The sequence below is a fragment of the Manis pentadactyla genome, chromosome 3 (assembly GCF_030020395.1).
Source record: "Manis pentadactyla isolate mManPen7 chromosome 3, mManPen7.hap1, whole genome shotgun sequence".
In the NCBI taxonomy this organism is placed as follows: Eukaryota; Metazoa; Chordata; class Mammalia; order Pholidota; family Manidae; genus Manis; species Manis pentadactyla.
In genome coordinates this window covers 12,155,219-12,167,636 of record NC_080021.1, presented here as the reverse complement: position 1 = coordinate 12,167,636, position 12,418 = coordinate 12,155,219, and the positions used below count along the sequence as shown (strand labels likewise).

The 12,418-nt window shown below is 46.4% G+C and overlaps 1 protein-coding gene across 9 annotated transcripts in view; it reads right to left on the bottom strand.

Annotated features, from left to right (window-relative positions):
• LOC118915093 (gasdermin-C-like) overlaps positions 1-12,418 on the bottom strand; it is a 69,692-nt gene that overhangs the window by 28,037 nt on the left and 29,237 nt on the right. For 7 of the 9 annotated variants that reach the window (XR_008996138.1, XR_008996139.1, XR_008996137.1 and 4 more), the window contains exons 6-14: positions 12,322-12,360; positions 11,911-11,937; positions 11,652-11,681; positions 11,383-11,409; positions 10,730-10,869; positions 10,279-10,408; positions 9,759-9,832; positions 8,827-9,119; positions 3,906-3,979 (exon numbers count right to left, since the gene is read on the bottom strand). Coding sequence is in view for 1 of the 9 variants with exons in the window: in XM_057497742.1 (XP_057353725.1) it covers positions 8,880-9,119; positions 9,759-9,832; positions 10,279-10,408; positions 10,730-10,869; positions 11,383-11,409; positions 11,652-11,681; positions 11,911-11,937; positions 12,322-12,360 (707 nt within the window). In the remaining 8 variants the exon portion in view is untranslated. Of the gene's footprint in view, positions 1-3,905; positions 3,980-8,242; positions 9,120-9,758; positions 9,833-10,278; positions 10,409-10,729; positions 10,870-11,382; positions 11,410-11,651; positions 11,682-11,910; positions 11,938-12,321; positions 12,361-12,418 lie in introns of those variants that run through there. The other 2 variants (XR_008996141.1, XM_057497742.1) reach the window with 2 other exon arrangements.

Genomic DNA, 12,418 nt, shown 5'->3' with positions numbered 1-12,418 from the left:
TGACTTTGCTATTTCAGTTAAGGACACCGCCATCCTTCTTATCATCAGGCTCAGGGTTAACTCTTATTACCCCCTCACTCTGTCTTTCATCTCCCAAATTCTCTTACAATCCTTCTCAAAATTTTCCCTAATTTCAATTACTTTATTAAAGCCTTGCTACTGCTCACCTGTATGAGGTATCCTCCTGTGTTAAAAAGGGCTCTGCAAAAATTCCAAGTTAAACTGCATTTAATAAACAAGGTCATTTGTTGGTTAATGAACTGAAGTAGGCTTCAGGCAAGACTGGATCCAGGGCCTCATCAGTACCAAATATCACTCTCCATATCTCCGCTCTAATTCTGAGTTGACCTCATTCTCAGTCATGCTTTCCTCCAGTAAGGGAAAATACAGCTTTGAGCCTACATCCTACCAAATGGCAACCCTTACTGGTAACAGGGTGCCTCACCCATGGTTCCATGGGTGATTTTTATGGTTTGAGAATAATGTGCTATGTGTACTCTCAATGGCCAGACATAGTCCACTGACCCCAGCCACAGAATGGCAACTAGGTAAGTCCCACCTGAATCACAATGACTGAGTAGGAGGGATGGTTTCTCAGAGCAAAACTGGGGAGCTGCTGCTGCAAACTAGGGAAGGACTGCTAATCAGATAAGCAATATAAGATAGATTAGATAAGAAGACGATAGACAGATAGATGAATAGAGATAGATGGTAGACAGAGTTAGATGATAGATTACAGAGATATAGAAGATAATAGACATGTATAGAGATAGAGAGGTAGACAGATATAGACGATAGATAGAATAAAGCATCTGTCCAGTATGTCTCTTAATTGTATTTCCTAATTCCATTTTCGCTCCACTTCAGCTCATCTTAAAGATACCTCTGCTCATTTCTTTCCCCTGTTCACAAGCCTTCAATGACTCCCCACTGGAGGCCCTGCAGTATTCCAGGAACAGCAATTTGCAAGTACAGTGAGAAATTTCAGGGCCCTCCTTAATGGGGGGGAGGAACTTGGAAAGATGTGAAGCTTTAATGATATAATTACCATGAGAAAAAGAGGGAGTTATGGTTTTATTTTATTTCTTACAGCCCAGATGGACACCTTGGGTTCATGTGGCTTGTAAACAAGTCTGTTAATCTACACATTGAGGATGGGATTCAGAGTAAAGCATTCAGAAATGTGGATTTTGGTGGCATGGTTTCCTGCACCCACCTTTTGGACTCCTTTCTCCCTTCTCCTTCCCCAGGAGAGCTCCATGAGTGTTTCTTTCCTCCTCACTATTTCATGAGCCCCACTAGAATGTAATATTCTGAGGGTGGGGAATATATCTACATTATCTATGTCTATATGCCCAGTGCCTAGCAGAGTACCTGGCAAATTGTACCCCTAATAAATATGGATTGATTGAGGGGATAAATGAGGGGCCAACATTATTATTATTTGTACTTAATCCAGAGTTTTCTATATAGCATGTGCTCAATAGATGTTCATTGAATTGAACTGACCTCAAAACATATAAAAAAGGATTCTAATCAGATTTTCTTGTTTGAGGCTAGTGCAAATTTGGGAAAGCAGTGGGATTTGAGTTATCTATGTGCCAGCATGTCCCAAAATTCATAGCTTCTAATCATGAAACTGTAGAATGTTCACAGATGTGAGGGACTTTCGTGCAAACCAGCCATGTTCTATTTTCTATGTCATTCCTGTTTCAGTGTAAATGCTGCTGAGTCGTGTGTCAAGAACATTTGCAAACAAATGTTATCCTTTCTTAGATGTGAGTCATGCCATCCTTAGCCATCATCTATAAGGAGGAATACCAGACATGTATGCACATCCCTCCTCCAACCCTAGGCAAACTCCGATGCTCCCAGGGTTTACCCACGTCAGTGCCCATGCTCTGCACTGCCATCAAGGCACAGAGTCCAGCAGTTTCTCTGCTGCTTGGGAAACCCAGTGAATTTTAATGCTGTTGAGCAACTCTGCTCAAACACTCTGGGTATGAACTGAGTAAAACTTTAGTTGCTAGGCAACCATCACAAAAGAAGAGGGATTTCCAAAATAAAAGGTGATACTGAGTACAATTGAATCAAGAACATCTGCACCCTTAATTTTCAATTGGTTGGGGTGCACCATTACCTTGGCTAGACGGTCTATTTGGTCACTCTAGCCTTTCAAATTTTTAACAAAGCTGAATGTATTTCCAACTCTTTCCAGAGCCCCAGTGAAGAAACAAAGAGGAATGTTTTAATGCTGGGATTCCTAGCAGGTAGTGGGTACTCAATAAATGATTATGGAATAAATGAATGAACATGTGGGTACAAGGGCCTGCTTTTACATTCTAAGGGAATCATGACCTTGGGAGGTGTACAAAAGGATTCTTTTTATAAATTTTTAAAAGAAGTCCACAGATTCTCTGGTTTTCCTCCTTCAGGGGATAAAGCATGAGGGGGAGCTGGGCTTAGTGACTAATCTAACAAATACAATACGGCAGAACACGCAGTGTGTGACTTGGTCATATAAGGTATGGAAACGTCTTACTCTCTCTTTCCCCCTCACTCTTTCATCATTCACTCCGGGGAGATTTCCCCACCCTGTCATGAGGACACTCGAGCTCACTATGGACAGACCCATGTGGTCCAGAACTGAGGCCTCCTCCCAGCAGCCATGTGACAAAACCATCTTGAAAACAGATTCTCTAGCCTCCCGTGAGCCTCACGTGACTGTGCCAGTGTCAGTCTGCAGTCTCATGAAGGACCCCAACCAGAGCCAGCCTCCTAAGGGCCACTCCTAAATTCCTGACCCACAGGGACAGCGACATGTAAATTAAATGTTTGCTATTTGAAGCCAATATGTTTTGGGGGTGATTTCTTATGCAGCAATAGATGATATTCTTTCACTTTTTTTGAGATGACAGCCCAGTAGAACAAAACCTCCTTGAGTGTGTCTTGTTGTCTCTTATATGCCCAACTTCTGGCATTTTGTGTGCACTCAGTAAACAAAGGTAACAACTCACGTCATGACAAATTTGTCCCTAATCTTTTATGGAAGCCTATACATACAGATTCACACACAGAAGCACGAATGTAATTCACCAATTTAAAAAAAGAGCTGTTAGAATCTGCACAACCCACCTCCCTTGTCCAGGTGAGAAGGAGCTACATGTAGAAGGAATATGGGGCCTTGATGCGTCCGAGGACAGAGCAATCAACAAAGGGAAAAGCCTGGGAAGGAAAAGGGAATATACGGTGGCTACGGAGTCAAAGGTCGAAGATCCGACTTGGGGATTTTCTTGAAGTTCTCCTGAAGCAATGTCCTCAAAGGAATTCAAGCACACAAAGGCCAGCTGGACCCTCGGAACCCTTCTGGTCATCTGCTGTATGACGGGAATACCTCCTCCAGCCTCTGGTCTCCGCCCACCTGGGGACAGGTGGGGAGCACACTCTCCTGCCCTCTGCTGGCCCAAAGAAACCTCGAGAGGAAGATGTGGCACCAATTTGCCCCATTCCGGTTCCCACACTCCCTATCTCCATTGTCATATGAGACTATCTGTTTTACAGCAGGCTCCTCAGAAATGAGAGAAGGTGAATAATGGCAGCAAATCACTGCCTCACTTCCTCTGTGACATTTAGGACAGTGCAGATGAAAAGCAAGACTTGCCTCCGTGCCAACCTCAGGTAAGTGAGGGCTAACTGTACTCGAATGCAAAGACCCACTGAAGCTTGCTTTTTAAGGATGGATATTGTGCACTAGATTATGTGCTGTGAATATGCAAGAAAAGTAGTATCTAGCCTCTGAGCCCGTTACTTATCACCCCACTCCCAGGGGGAGGGGACATTTTTAAATATGCTCAATTGTCTAAGAAGGTCTAAACATTTAAAACAGTAATTTAAACGTTCCATACCAGAGAATGACGTTCTTCTCAGCCACTGCTTTCGAGTCTCCCCATGGCCGCAATATCAGGTAAACAGCCAGCCTCTAAAACTTAATGATACTGTTGCTGTTAGTTCAATTCTTTGGCAAAAAAGCTTATCAACTATATTTTGGCACTGTGGTAATTTCTTTATCTGCATTATTTAATTTGATCCAATAACAATCCAATAAAAAAATGAAGCTCAGAGAATTTGAATTACTTACCAGAAGTCACAAAGCTGACAATCCTGTCAAACCCCAGACCCGCATTCCTGCAGCGGCCCACCAACCCACACAGATGGTCTTCTGAGGGTTCGCCGACAAGCTCTGTTTCCACCGACAGAGCGAATCCCAGTATTTCCCCCACCCCCGCCTTCTTATGTGTTGACCAAAGTTTCAGTGTTTTGAAACAGCGTCATTTCTTGGCTGAATTTATTTCAAAATAATAGATCCCTGTTTATTGAAAGACACTTCAAACTCGTAACCTGGACTTCTGCTCAGTATGAGACAATCAGATTTATCACAAAATCCAGCATAAGTGGTTGACATATTACCAGGTGAGAGCTTCTGTGAAACATTGAAAATAGGTCTCAGTTCCCCATAATTCAGGCCTTACCTCCCAGATATCTTTAAGGGAGTCTTTTATAATACAATGTAAATTTTAAGAGGGAAATTCTATTCTAAGGATATAAAAAGAGACCAGCGTTAAGCCCTCTGCCACGGCCCCATTTCTCCCAGCCCAGTACAGGTCAACCCAGCAGGGAGAAAGCTGAATGGGGAGGAAGAGAGAAAGGGTGTGAGGGGCAGGAGAGCAGAGATGGCGGAGAGGAGACTGCCCCTAGTCCCATAGGTGCCAAGGCAGTGTCCGGCATCGCCAACAAGCTCCCTGCAGTTTGACAATGCTGCCACCTTCTGGAATATTTAGATATTTACAAGAAAATATTGGCAAACCCTGTCATTTCAATAGATAAACCACGGAGATGTGGCCCTGCTTAGCAATCAAGTTTTTTTTTTTAATTACACCCAAGGTATTCCTGGAATTCACTTAACCTCAAATTAAGTATATTCACTTTTAAGCTCCTTCCTTTTGGACTACACCCCTTAGTGCCTGGACAATTAGAGAAACATTTCCAACATTCTCCCTACTGCCACGCACACTCCCTTTCCAATCCATTCCCCACCCAGGAGCCAGAGTCTCCAGTGACCTTTAATTCTACGTGGGACAAACTTGTTGCTCTGGCCCGTGAGGGATCACAGACTGGCAGCCTGAAGCCGAGTCTGCAGTAGCTCGGGTTGTGGGTGTGTGTGTGTGTCCAGAGCAGTATTTTAAAGGGCGCTAAGTGGGTCTATCTCCTCAGTCAGCTGCCTACCTCTCCCTATACCCACACAGATGTGCACATCCCTTCACACGCCTGAAGCCAGGAAAACCCACTTGAAAATTCACATCCACCCAGAACCTCAGAATGTGACCTTATCTGGAAATAGAATCTTTGCAGATATACTTAGTTAAGAGAGGTCATACTGGATGAGAGTGGACCCTGAATCCAGTATGACTGGCGTCCTTACAAAGAGAAACTCATAAACAGAGACACACAAGGAGAAGCCAGATGAAGATAGAGGCCGAGAGTGGACTGATGCATCTACAAGCCAAGGAATGTCAAATATTGCTGGAAACCACCAGAAGCTAGAAGAGGCAAGAAAGATGGTTCTTCCCAAGAGCCATCAAAGGGAGCATTGATTTCAGACTTCTAGCCTCCAAAACTATGAAAGGAAACATTTCTGTTGTTTTAAGTCACCCAGTTTATGGTACTTTGTTACAGCAGCCTTAGGAAACTAATACATTATTTATTTTCTATATCTTGCTACTAAAATTAAGAGCCCAGGAATACGTCAAATGATTTTTGATAAGGGTGACAAGAACATTCAATAGGGAGAGAACCATCTCTTCTTACTAAATAAATGTACAAAAATCTGGTGTGTTTCTACACATTAATGGTGAACTATCAAAAAGAAAATTAAGAAAACAATCCCACTTACAATATCATCAAAAGGAATAAAATACCTAGGAGAACATTTAACCAAGGGAGTGAAAGACTTTACACTGAAAACCTTAAGACATTTATTAAAGAAACTGAAAAAGACATGAATAAATGGGAAGCTATTCCATGCTCATGGATTGGAAGAAGTGATGTTGTTAAAATGTCCCTACCACCCAAAGCCATCTACAGATTCTATCACAATCTTTATCAAAATTCCAATGGCATTTTTCACAGAATAGAACAAATAATCCTCAAGCTTGTATGGAACCACAAAAGACCCTGAATACCAAAGAAATCTTGAGAAAGGACAAAGCTGGAGGCATCACGTTCCTGATTTCAAACTATATTACAAAGCTATAGGAATCAAAACATGTATGATACTGACATAAAAACAGACACACTAAGACCAATGGAACAGAACAGAGAGCCCAGAAATAAACCCACACATATATGGTCAATTAATTTACCATGGAGGAACCAAGCATACAACATGGGAAAAGGATAGTTTTTTCAGTGGTGCTGGGAAAACCAGACAGCTACATGCAGAAGAATGAAACTGGACCACTTTCTTACACCAGACACAAAAACTAACTCAAAATGGATTAAAGACTCGAATGTTAAGACCTAAAACTATAAAACTCCCAGAAGAAAACTGGTGGTAAGCCCCTTAACATTGATCCTGGCAATAATTTTTCAGATGTGATGCCCAAAAAAGGCCACAAAAGCAATAAATGAACAAGTGGGACCATATCAAACTAAAAAGCTTCCTCACAGCAAAGGACACCATCAACACCATGAAAAGGCAACCCACTACCGTACAGTATATATGAAAGGGGTTAAGAGAGAAAATCCTAAGGGTTCTCATCACAAGGGAAAAAACCGGTTTTTTCTTTCCTTCTTTTTGTCTCTATGAGATGCTGGATGTTAACTAAGCTTACTGTAGTAATCATTTTATGATATACGTAAGTTAAATCATTATGTTTTACACCTTCAATTTTTACACAGCTGTAGGCCCTTTATATTCCAATAAACCCCCCAAAAAAGGACTCTCAAAACTCAATAATAAGAATCAATTTTTTTAACTCAAAAGGCTTACAATAGGATTGCATTTGTATGTTGAGACAGAAAACCAATCAGTGGTTATGAGGGGAGGAGGGGGGTTGACTGCAGAAGGCCACCAGGGACCTTAGGGAGGGGACGGAACTGTTCTGTATCTTGACAGTGGTGGTGGTTAGACACCTGCATGCTTCTGTTAAAACTCATAAAGAACACAAAAGAGAGTGAATTTTTGGTTTATGTAAATTACACCCCTATGAAAATCCATTTCTGGTCACCCCACACTGCTGCTTAAAGCTCTTCCATGAGCTTCTATGGTCCATGAGGTTTCAAGGACATATCATGCCCTGGCCTCTCTTTCCAGCCTCACTTCCCAGCCGGCCTCTCCTCCTCTAACCACACAGCCTTTCATTTTGCTGAACATACGTGTTTCCCTTATTGCCGTTACATTTTCCCATCGCTGAGACCATGCTACCCCACCCGATCACCTAGCACCTCAGCCCTGATGTCAGCCCTATTCCCCCTTCCCAGAGAAGCCTCTCCTGACCCACACAACAGGTTTGCTCCCCCACTGTGTGTGTTCTCACACAATCTTAGCTATGCACCTTGATTTTAGCTGTTTATCCTGTTATTATTTTATAATAAGGTATTTATAAAATATTACAATGAACTTAATTTGATTATTACATCAGAATAAAAAGGGAGAAATTTGCTCCAGTGTTTCTCTCTGTTGGATTTCAACACCTAGAACTGTACATGGCACATAGTAGGGCACAATAAATATTTGTTGTATGAAGGGGTGAATGTCACAGAGAAATGAACAAATGCATATGAAATGTTAAGATAGAACTATATTCTTCTAATGAATTCTGATCGCAGCAGGCAGTTTGGCTTCCTGTTTCCCAGACTCTTGGGTTGGGAGACTTAGAGACAATGGAAAAGCACTTCAGTGGAGGGAAAAGTGCTCAGAATTCGGTCCCCTTAGAGAAGACAACAAAATTAGACTCAGCTGTCTGAGTGGTATTAGCAAAGGAGACAAAGAGCCCTGGGTCACAGCACAAGAGGCAAATAAGACCTTCAGAAGAGAGCTGAAGGGAAATTTCAAATTAAAAAAATAATAATAATAAATATATATGTGTATATACACACACACATACATATAAATGTACAGACACACATACATATCTATCTCTATCTGTACATCACTCTATAGATAGAGATGTAAATACATAAACACAGATGGAAAAGAGCTTTTATTTGAAACAATTTCAGGCTTACAAAATGTTTCAAGAACTAAAAAGAACTCTTATATATCCTACACCCATATTCCCCAATTATTAACATTTTACTACATTCCATGGTCATGTACCTGACTTTCTACCATCAATCCCATGGAGTGGGGTGAGGCAAAGCCTGTTTCAAGAATAAAAAAGGATTCTTTTTTTTAATATTTTACCAAATATCCTTGGACACATATCTGTTTATCTACCCCTTAACCGACATGATTTTCCTGAAACATTTCAGAGTAAATTAAAAGATACCAGCACCATTCACCCCAAACATTCAATTTGCACATTAGAGTTCAATATTTGCTTACACTATCTTAAAGTAAAATTTGCATACAGTGAAATGCTTGCATCTCTAGATACTGTTTGATGAGTTTTGACAAATACATGAAACTTTACCAAGATACAGATATTTCCATCCCCCCAGAACCTTCAGTCGAGTCTCTGCTGAGCCCTGTCCCCACCCCTCCTCTCCCCTGGAAAGGCAGAGGGGTGTAGCCCTAGGGGCCCTGAGCCTGCAGACGGCACTCACAGAGTAGCCTGGGGAGGGGCAGGCCGCTCTGGACAGACACCCCCCAGGCAGGCTCAGGCTGCCGCCAGCTGCTGCAGGACCGACAGGGCCCCGTACAGGGCAGACAGCGGCTGCTTGGCTTCCAGGTCCCAGGTGGACCCGGGCCTATTCAGCTTCACCTCCAGGCCACACTCCTCCAGCAGGCCGCAGGTGATCAGCAAAGCCTCGCCCTGGAGGGGGGCCAGGAGCGCGGGCTTCAGGGTGAAGGGAATGTTCCAGGGGTACTTGAAGTTGGGCTCCAGGATGCTCCGGACCTGGAAGAAAACGGTATCAGGTGTCACAGTTTGGCTGTGAGGTCAGGAAGAGAAAACCTTCTGTCCTAGGAGCCAGGGGGCATGCGGGGTCCCTGAGGGAGAAAGAGCCTTGGAGCCAAGGGGCCGGGAGTCATGACCTGGGTGTGTCCTGTGATCTGTGTGACCTTGAACATGTGGAGCATCGGTTCCTCAGGTGCTCAACGGTGACACTAACATTTACTTTGCAGAATAGTGGTGCTTGGAATTAGATATGTGTGTGTATGTGTACACGTGTGTGCATGAAAGTATGCCTGCACACACATGCTCATATATATGATACATGGAGAGAAAGGGAGCAGTTTGCAAACAGAGCTGTGTAAATAAGCAGGAGTATGGCTCAGATGCCCTGAGCTCCCCAACCTGCATTCCTATGAAGCTATTTGAGAACGTGGGGGGGCCTCTGCAGGGGTTGCCCTGGACACTGAGACCCTCCTGAGGGCACGCAAGCCCATGGGGTCTGCTCCTCTGGGAGACGCAGCCTGACTTCCCAGCGGCCACCCGGGACGGTCCCCCTCCCAGCAGAGGCTCTCTCTGGGCTCAGGTCAGTCTCCTCTGCGGGCCCCTCCCTCCCCCCGGATGCTGCCCCCGGGGGTTCCTCACCAGCTCCCGCTGATGCAGCAGGATCCCCTTCTCCATGGACCGGGCCAGCAGATCAAGTTGGGTGTCATTCAGCACTGGGGACGGGGCGCATTTGGGGAAAGAGAGTGGCGAAGAGTCGGATGTTCCTCTCCCCCTGGGAACTAGGGGACCCCGTGAGGAGGGAACTCTGAGGCAGAGGGAGAAGCCCACTAGGCTTGGAGGCCGAGTGCCCAGCTCTGGGAAGTCCCCCTCCGGCTCCTGGGATGGCCTCCAGGGTGCCACATGACATGGTCAGAGGACGGGAGCCTGACGCTGGAGCCACAGGGTTCCACCGGGTGAACCCCCACGGGTCGCCTGCTAGACCTCGGCTGCCTCTGTGTCACACGGCAGGTCCATCCACTGAGCCCACCTGACCTCGGACAGAGGTGTGATGGGAGGAGGCAAAAACACAACGTTCGAAGCGCTGTGGAGAGGGGGCGTCTAACGCAGGGGCTCTGGGGGCCACCTTGTGCCCCTCCCATCCTTCCCCCAGGCCACTTACCGACTATGGCTTCTAGCAGGTAAAGGATGAGGTACTTTGTGTTACTCCATGAATACCCGGAATCCTCTTGTAGCTTATTTAGGATGGTGCCGCCAGGGCCATTCAAATGACCCAAAGGTTCCTGTTCAAGCTTTGGGAGACAGATGTTGACGAGGACGATGGTGTGACACTGTCGTGTAACTGCCTGTGAATTCTGTGTCTGTAAGTAGTTAACCAAGGGACGGAGGTGCCGGCTCTCTGCCTCCCCAGGGGACAGTAAGCAGCCTCGGTGTGTGGGGCTGAGCTCCTTGGCTCTGGTCAGTGGACAGAGGGCCAGAGCCCCACAGCTCAGATGTCCTCACTGCCCTGTGATCGCCCCATTCTTCCTCCCCGCAAATCGTGGCAGCGTGTCTCCTGATCATTTCCCGTCCACCAGTGTGGTCAGCCCCTGTAAGCTGAGGGAGCCTCTCACCATGTGCACGAGGGCCTCCAGGGCCTCTCGGTCCCGGAGCATGTCCTGGACGTTAGAGAACACGACATCCTGAACGTCTCTGGGGAGCCGGGCCGCAGCCTCCGCTTTCTCAGAAACCTCTTCTTGGAGGCACCTGAAATCTGCCCTCAGGCGTTCATGCCAACCAAGAAATAGGGGCAGTGCTGACATCAGAACATTCCCGGGATGATCAGCCCTTTCCCATGAACCTGAGCAAAACTGCTCTGTCCCTTTAGCTGCTGTCCACAGAATGAACTGAGGAGAGCATGTCAGGGGCTCTCCGCTTCCCCCAGGAGACATGAGGAGGCCTCCAGGTGATCTGCTGAGCAGGAGAGGTCACGAGGGTGGAAGCCCCAGGCAGGCAGGCATTTCTGTCTGGTTCGTGTTTTGTTTACTCAGTGTTCAGGTTAATGCCAATTGCCCAACAGACCCCAGTAAATGCTTGGAGAATCCAAATACGAACCAATGAACGAACTAACGAACGAACCTAATGAACGATGAGAGGGGCTGACCAAAGTGTCACTTAAGGGAAGTAGAGCTCAGTGTGTTGTCACTTGCATGGAAACCACCATTTGAGTTTTCAATGGGAGTATCCTGACCATAAGACCCCAAATTTCCTTTTAATAAGTACTCACCTCGCCAAAAGGTTTCTTCTATTCTTCCTGCAGAGAATCACAAGTCATCATCTCTTTCCTCACACACAAGTTGGTTTAAGAGATGCATTGGTGAATTCTGCCCTCCTACTTCCTCCTCTTGCCCAACCCCTTCCTGCCCCATCCTGGTCCATTCCCTCCATGCCAGGCCTTCCTGGACCCTCCCAACCACAGAAACTGGGGCCAGGCCTTCGGGCAGTGGTGCACACAACAGGTGTGTGCACGATGCGATGCCCAGCACACACACTCACCTATTGGCAGGATGGTAGGATTTACAGGGCCTAGAAGACAAATCGGAGTCAGTGTCTGAAGCCACACCAGGTCTCTGACCTTCTGTCCCCTCCTTCCCTGAGCCCCCCTCTCCAACCACCCCTGCCCTTTGCCCAGGGGGCCCAGACCCCAGACCCTCAGGTAGGGACTGCAGAGGCAATCACATGGGGCTTTTGTTGTGCAAAGCAGCCTTGTGGACGGGCATCAGACCCACTTTGGGCTCTAATGTCACCCACTCACCTGATGACATTAACATGCGCAGTTGCTCTGGAAAGAGAAACAGGTGCTGGCTCACGGGGACTCCCTCCACTCCCCTTCCCCGGGGTCCTTCCCAGGCCTCTCCCTCCCCTTCCCAGCTCCCTCCGCCTCCCCCTCATTTCCCACCTCTTACCACTACTTCAGCCCACACAGTGCCTGGAGACCTGGAGCCCCAGCAGGCCCCACACTGTGACCCATGTCAGTGTTCAAGGGACAAAGGTGGCCTCCCCCATGGACAGGGCCTCAGCTGGGTCAAAGGCTGGGAGCTGCCCAGCTGGGGAAGGTTTTCTGTGGGTCTTGGGGGCTGAGCCCCCTCTTATTAGCCTCCAAAGGGGGTCAGGGCTCAGGGGGCCTGAGGTCTCAGGAGAGAACCTGCCCGGCTCTGAGACTCACCTTCTGGGAAGGTTCTCTGCTTGTCGTCATCTGAGATGTCTGCGATGGAGAAGAAGCCAGGTCAGGAGAGCCGAGGTCATTCCTGCTGGGGTCTTCA